The sequence below is a fragment of the Pyrus communis genome, chromosome 13 (genome assembly GCF_041283825.1).
Source record: "Pyrus communis isolate YQ-2024b chromosome 13, ASM4128382v1, whole genome shotgun sequence".
Taxonomy (NCBI): domain Eukaryota; kingdom Viridiplantae; phylum Streptophyta; class Magnoliopsida; order Rosales; family Rosaceae; genus Pyrus; species Pyrus communis.
The window spans coordinates 4,450,718-4,457,549 of NC_142577.1; the positions used below are offsets into that span (position 1 = coordinate 4,450,718).

Genomic DNA, 6,832 nt, shown 5'->3' on the forward strand with positions numbered 1-6,832 from the left:
ATGCTAGTTTCTTCTTATAAGTTATAATTGTTGGGTCTATATCCTATCCGAATTGATTAGTTTGTGTATAGTATATCAGTTTTAAGTTTTGTTTTTGCCAAACTTGAATTGGGTTTAGAATTAGGTTTTTTAAATTTCGTTTTAAATTTAAGTTGAAATTATTAGCATGTGTATGGTAAGTTAAATCTTTGTGTACGAAACAAATTGATTTCCAATTTTGTAGATGTCAAACCTCATTAGAACTCGGAGGGTGATGACTTCTACACCTAGTCCGCCGACTACACCCACTAATGCCGCCATTGCTCCTGCAAAGATAAACCATAGGCCAATCAATCTGGTTGACCCAATTGGTTCTCCAGTCCCACAGGCACATGCATTGTCGACTTCTTCGGTGGCGTTGCCTGTTAGCGCCTGACGCACTCACCAGCACCCGTGCCCCCGCACTACGGACCAGATGCCATTGGGATCCACAACCGATGCCTCCGGTACACGGCCAGTTATACAATCCTAATTCACTCCCTCATTCCCATATTAACTAAATTTTGTTATTTTAGGTTGAATTTGTTAAGTTATGTCATGTAAGGATTAAAAAGTTGTCATCGTTCCAAACCTTTTATTAAGCTGTTGTGATCATTGTGTTGGATGCATATATTGTTTATGTTATTTTCAGGGTTTTGGGAAATATTTTAATTATAGGGGAGGTTATGCCGAAATTTTAGTAGGATTGGTTTCTAGTTTTGGGTTAATGATTTATTTTTCATCTTTTTGCAGCGAAGAAAAATACCTGGGGACCTTGTCGGCAATTGAACACGGTGAAGGTCACCGGGGTGACCAACGGTCCTATCCCAATCGGATACGATGAGTGACATTGGGCAGCACCAACGCCGGAGCAACATAGTGCATTGGCCCATGACATTGGGCATGTCATGTGGATCTTTTGCCCTATGCGGTTGAAGTCTTGGAAGGCGATGCCAGAGGAGACGAAGAACACGGTGCGCAACCAATTGTCCGTAAGTAGCTTTGCCTTTTTAATGCTTTTCGTGTAAAATTTATATATTTATATTTATTACTGTCTTTTATTACTAATACTTTTAAAATATTTGTTACATTGCAGACAAACTACAATTTAGAGGACATGGACGAGGACATGTTCGCGTACCTCAATCGGCTCTTTTCTGAACGCTACAAGCAGTGGAAGAGTGACTTGCACCAATGTTTCCAGCAATTTGATGATCCGCAGGTCGCTCTCAAGGAGGGTTGTCCGAAGGAGTTGGAGGACCGACAAGATAGTTGGGTTTGGCTTTGAGGTCATTTTCAGGGGCCAGGCTATGTGGCGCGTTTTTAATTACGACTTCTTTCATTTTACTTTTTTTTAATTTTTACTAATGTTTATTATTATTTTTATTATTTTCTTTAAGTATTACAACTAATACATTTATTTTTTTTTATAATAGAAGAAGGCGAATGCGAATAAGATCAATCAGGAGAAGAAGACTATTTTCCACCATTCGGGTTTGAGGCCTTTCTCTTAGAGGATGCAGGCGTGACAGAAGGTATATATTACATCTTTCATTTCCAATTTTAAAATGCAGCTAATAATTTTTTTTTTCTTACTAACATTTTCCTTATCTTTTTCAATTTTTGGAGGGTTCAAAATTTCCGCAGACTGACGCCTTTGCTAACGTTTATGTTCGGCCTGGGAATGAGTTGACCAAGTCCCTTCATGTAAGTAATTTCTCATGCATTCAACATTTATACTAATTATTTCAAATTGTTTTCTATTAATAATCCATGTTTTTTTTTTCACAAGCGACTATGGTGGAGAGGAGTCAGTCGGTGCTTTAAGAGTCTACCTTCCAGCTTCCCTCAGACACGTCGATTGAGTCTGTGGATCCCCCTGAGGATGCTGGGTTTCACATCGTGACAGAGACGTTGGACCAGATTTTCGGTCGAAGGCCAGGGACTTATTGTCGGGGGATGGGAAATGGCAGGCAGCAGGAGAGTAGAACTCGTCATCCTCACAGTCAAAGGGCCAGGTTACAGCTTTGACGCAAGAAGTTGCTGCCTAAGGAGTGAGCTAGCATCACACAAGTCTCAAATGTCGATGCTTGTACAAGCCCTTATTTCCTCCAGAATACATCTCCCTGGTTTTTTTGCACCATCGCCCTCACAACCCTTCCACATAGAGCAAGCACACCAATTAGGCCCGTCGACCTCCAACCCGTCCCGACAAAATATGCGCGACGATTTTCTGGTTGCCATAGATTTTGTGCAACCTAATAATGATTTGCACAACAAAATCTTCCTCGTCACGCAAACTGTTTAATTTAGTAGTGATACCAAGAATAACAACATCTTGTATTGTTCAGTTTTAATCAATGAAGCCACCGTATCGTTGCGCTTATAAAAAAAACATTACACACGTCATATTTCTATCTAGATCAACCTTTGTTTGTGATAAAAGGAAAAATCTTTCATGGCTAATTAGAATGCCAGATGCGAATTGTGATAAGTCTTTTGTTTTTTCAATCAATGCAATCAGTAGTGAAGCCATGAATAGTCAAGGTGAGGGTAAAATTTAAAAGGGTATAATGTCCCAAGAAAATATAGACAACCAAATCCAAAACATCAAGCTAATCATTCCAACGACATTTTTACAAATCTGCAATTGAGTAATACTGCAATTAGTACATCTCAAACACAAACACAAATAGTGACAAACCCCAACGAAAAGAAGAAGACCATGAAAAATATCAAAGACTATGCAAAATATCAAACACAGAGAATTTTCATGAAATACTAAATGCGGACACAACAGCCATTAACATACCCTTGGAGCACTTGGGAAGCTGGAAATTTCATCAATTTCCAAAGCGGCTTAGCTGGCAGCTCCACATACAACCCATTTTCTCTAAACAAAACTCTATTAGTGTTTAATTCAAAATATCTATAGTTTAATTTTATGAAAATAATTTACCTATTGTATAGCCACTTAGTACTACGGTGTAGTGATATTCCTTTTCACTTATAAATGAGAGGTGTTAGGTTCGATTCTCGCCAAAGATGAATTTGAACCACATTATTGTTGGCCCATTTTCAGGCTAAGCCCATCTCCTCCCCTATAGTGTAGATAATATTATTTGTTAAAAAAAATAATAATTTACCTACTATGAAAATAACTTACCTACTGTTTAATTTTTATGAAAATAATGTGCCTATTTTTGAATTTTTACAAAAGTTAATGTATCTACATTTTTTTAATTTTTAACAAAATTAATTTACCTACTTCTTTTTATGGTATTAGTATACATAATATGTAGAATATATGTGCGTATATATTGGATCTAATTAAGTAGGTTTTGGATTTGGATTTGGGGAGTTCACACAAAATTAAAATATGTTTTTTTTTTAAATAAACGATATTATCTACACTAAGGAGAATGAATGGGCTAAGCCTCATAATGAGCTAGCAATAATGTGGTTTAAATTCGCCTTTGGCGAAAATCGAACCTAAGACATTTCTTACAAGTAAAGAGGAATATCACTGGATCGTAATGCTAAGTGGCAAAATTAAAATATGCTAAACAAATTAAATGTCTAAAAAAAAGTATAAAAGATTTGGTGGCATGATTTTGTAAATAAACACAAAGTCATGGACAACTTTTATCTACCATGACTTAATATTCAAAATTTGAGTTTTATTTAGAAGTTATAAATGTAAAGATGATAAACACATACTATTTTTAGTCTCTTACGCATCTATATTTAATTATATTTGTTTTCATTTGATTATCCGATGGCCAAAACACAAAAAAGTGGTGAAAAGTTAAAAAAGTTGTGTGAATGTTGCCACCGTTGGAAAATTTGCAAACATGTTAAAATATGTTTGCTGTTTCGCAAAAGTGCGATTTGAAAATTTTTATGGAATCAAAAAAAAAATAAAAAAGTTATGGACGAGAATCACCTCATAATTAATTCACAACAGTATACTGTTATGTTTCTACTTTTCAAATATACTTTGTCCTTATTTTTCATGTTTAGGGTTATTATTACTTTCAATATAGAAAGAATAAAACTGGAGCGACTTCCTATACTAAAAGAAAGAAAAAGCGCCATTTCCTGTAGGTCTAGAGTGAATTCATCAACTGTTTCTCTTTTTATTTGTTGAATGTAATGTTTCAAAAATATGTCTCGATTCTAAAATTACTTTTCTCTTTTTATTTGTTGAATGCAATGTTCCTAAAATACGTCTCGATTCTGAAATTATGCCTTTATTAGGTCAGGATTCTGAGGTTACTTTTTATTTATCCTCTTATTTATTATAACAAATTTTCAGTTTTTCTATGTAATGTTTATAACAAAGCCAGTGCCATATATCTCCATCATTAAACGCTTTCTTATATGTGCACTCAATTTTCTGGCAACATTCTGCTTGTCTTCCAACTTGGTACTGGCATCTGATTCTGGAATTTATTTGCTATTTCTTTTTGGGTAATGCTAGGAGATTAAATTTGAAGATAAAATTTTGAAAATTAAAGAACATGAAAGTTGATAGTTAGTTTATTACTTAAACGTTGATAAACGTGCTTATTCCTATTGAGGACACATCGTTTAGTTTGCAAATTTAGTCTCTCTAACATTACCTTTTTTTTTTTTTGTTTTAGTTCCTTTGTAATTAAATTCAGAGAAATATTATAATATTATATGTCACTTGATCCTTGTGTAAAGATTCCGAAAAAAATTAAAAAACGAAAAACAAAGCAACTTCGGTTCGTATATATGGGAGCAATTGCTTTGCTTATTTTCAAACAGCAAGTTCCATACATTCGGCACATATATATTTAGCTAGCTACTTACCAGAATTTCAAGTTGAGATATACATATATATCTTGGCTGGCTTGTTTCTTGTTTACTCAAAATCAAAGATGAAGGCTGAGAAGGAGAGTAGATCTGGATCATATGCACTTCTGCTGGCGGCAAGGGACTCAGACTATGTGAAGAAAGTGTATGGTGGGTATTTCAATGTGTTTGTTGCAGCGTTTGGGGAAGAAGGAGAGAGGTGGGACTTGTACAGGGTTGTAGAGGGAGAGTTTCCTGGCATGGATGACCTTCAAAGCTATGATGGCTTCGTCGTCAGTGGCAGCCCGTATAATGCTTATGGCAATGACTACTGGATCATGAAACTCTGCTTTCTCTTGCAAACTTTGGATGCCATGGAGAAGAAAGTCCTCGGAATTTGCTTCGGTCATCAGGTACATATATATATATATATATATATATGTTGATATGTACCTAGGTTATTACATATACATACATGTTCTGCTAAGAGAATAGTACTACGTATACTTGCGTTTATTAATTTGTAGCATATACTTCAATCTAATGTCACGTTACGTACGATGACCAAAAGTTGAGTATTACTTGCTTTTTCCTTGTATAGGTGTTGTGCAGAGCACTTGGAGGAAAGGTTGGGAAAGCTTATACAGGGTGGGATATTGGGCTGAGGAAAGTGAAGATAGTGAAGGACTTGGCTCCATTCAGCTTCCTTAATTACTTGGACGACATGCCGCCTGCGCTTTCCATCATTGAGTGCCACCAAGATGAGGTCTGGGAAGTTCCTTCAGGTGCGGAGGTGATTGCGTACTCGGACAAAACAGGTGTCGAGATGTTCACCATTGGAGGCCACGTTCTGGGCATTCAAGGTCATCCTGAGTACTGTAAGGACATTCTTTTGAATCTCATCGATCGCCTTTTCAACAGCAACTGCATAGAGAAAGGCTTTGCTGAAAACGCAAGGTCTGCACTGCAATTAGTTGAACCAGATAGGAAGTGTTGGGAGAAGATCTGCAAGACTTTTCTCAAGAGAAGATAAATAACCATGCCAAACGTGCATATTGCGTGGTGTAATTTGAACTCGAAGTGTATAATTGTTGAAGAGGAGGGCACGAAATAAACAGTGCGTCGCCGGTTCTGTCCCTCATTTTATTCATGGTTTTTGGGTTTTTGGGTTTTGTACAGTGAAGTGACTATTTTCCCCTTGATCATGTTGGTGCGCGTGCGTGGAAGATGTTGATCTTCCATTTTTTATTTTCCTCTCCTTTTTTCCACTTTTTCTTTTGGTAAATCACATTTTATCCTTTCAGATTCTGGATCAATTACAACCTCAAACAGCATCTTTAAAACATTTCAATTTCAAATATTTACTTATCATTTTATTTTAATTCATACATCTGTTAGAAAATTTATTAAATAAACCTTTAATAACCCTTGTTAAGTAAACCATTAAATGATAACTTGACAACTATAAGATCTACATTTATATTGACGTGACTACCAATTTTATGCCATGTGGCCAAAAAAACAAAAAAATCTATGCATTTAAAAATATAATAATTTATCCTAAAATAATTAATTAAAAAAGTAAAATAAATAAATAAAACCTAAAACCCATGTCTTCCCCGACCCGTTTCTCCTTCGCCTCCACTCTCTTCACCTCTCTTCCCTTCTTTTTCCCCAGATCAACGCCGCCCCCTCCCCATCACCACCGCAGAGCTCTCTCTCCGATCTGTCTGCTTCTCATGGAGGTCCTCTGTCACCTCCCAATCTCGCCGTCTACCGGGCCGATTTCCCTTCCTCACAAACCACAGTATCTGCGCCACCTCCCTAGGGTTCCACCTCTCCCAGCGCAGCATTTTCCTGATGGGTTTTCCCAATTCCCTAGTATTTACTATATATTTAATCAAATGGTAAAGAATCTTATTTTCTATTTCTGTTTTTTCTTTCCGTAATGTTTGGGAACCCTGTAAGCCATGAAGGGAGGACGCATATATTC

The 6,832-nt window shown here is 36.4% G+C and overlaps 1 protein-coding gene across 1 annotated transcript; it reads left to right on the top strand.

Moving 5' to 3' along the window:
• The first annotated feature begins 4,826 nt into the window (after window positions 1-4,826).
• Window positions 4,827-6,089, top strand: LOC137736586 (gamma-glutamyl peptidase 5-like). The gene is made up of 2 exons (XM_068475829.2): window positions 4,827-5,252; window positions 5,441-6,089. Exons 1-2 carry the CDS (start codon window positions 4,926-4,928, stop codon window positions 5,870-5,872), a joined length of 759 nt encoding a protein of 252 aa, XP_068331930.2. The 5' UTR covers window positions 4,827-4,925; the 3' UTR covers window positions 5,873-6,089.
• The last annotated feature ends 743 nt before the right edge of the window (window positions 6,090-6,832 follow it).

Excerpts from the sequence above, each read along its gene's own strand:
- LOC137736586 (XM_068475829.2), top strand. The coding sequence starts at position 4,926 with ATGAAGGCTGAGAAGGAGAGTAGATCTGGATCATATGCACTTCTGCTG. Across the intron at positions 5,253-5,440 it reads GAATTTGCTTCGGTCATCAG|GTGTTGTGCAGAGCACTTGG; the intron begins GTACATATATAT and ends TTCCTTGTATAG.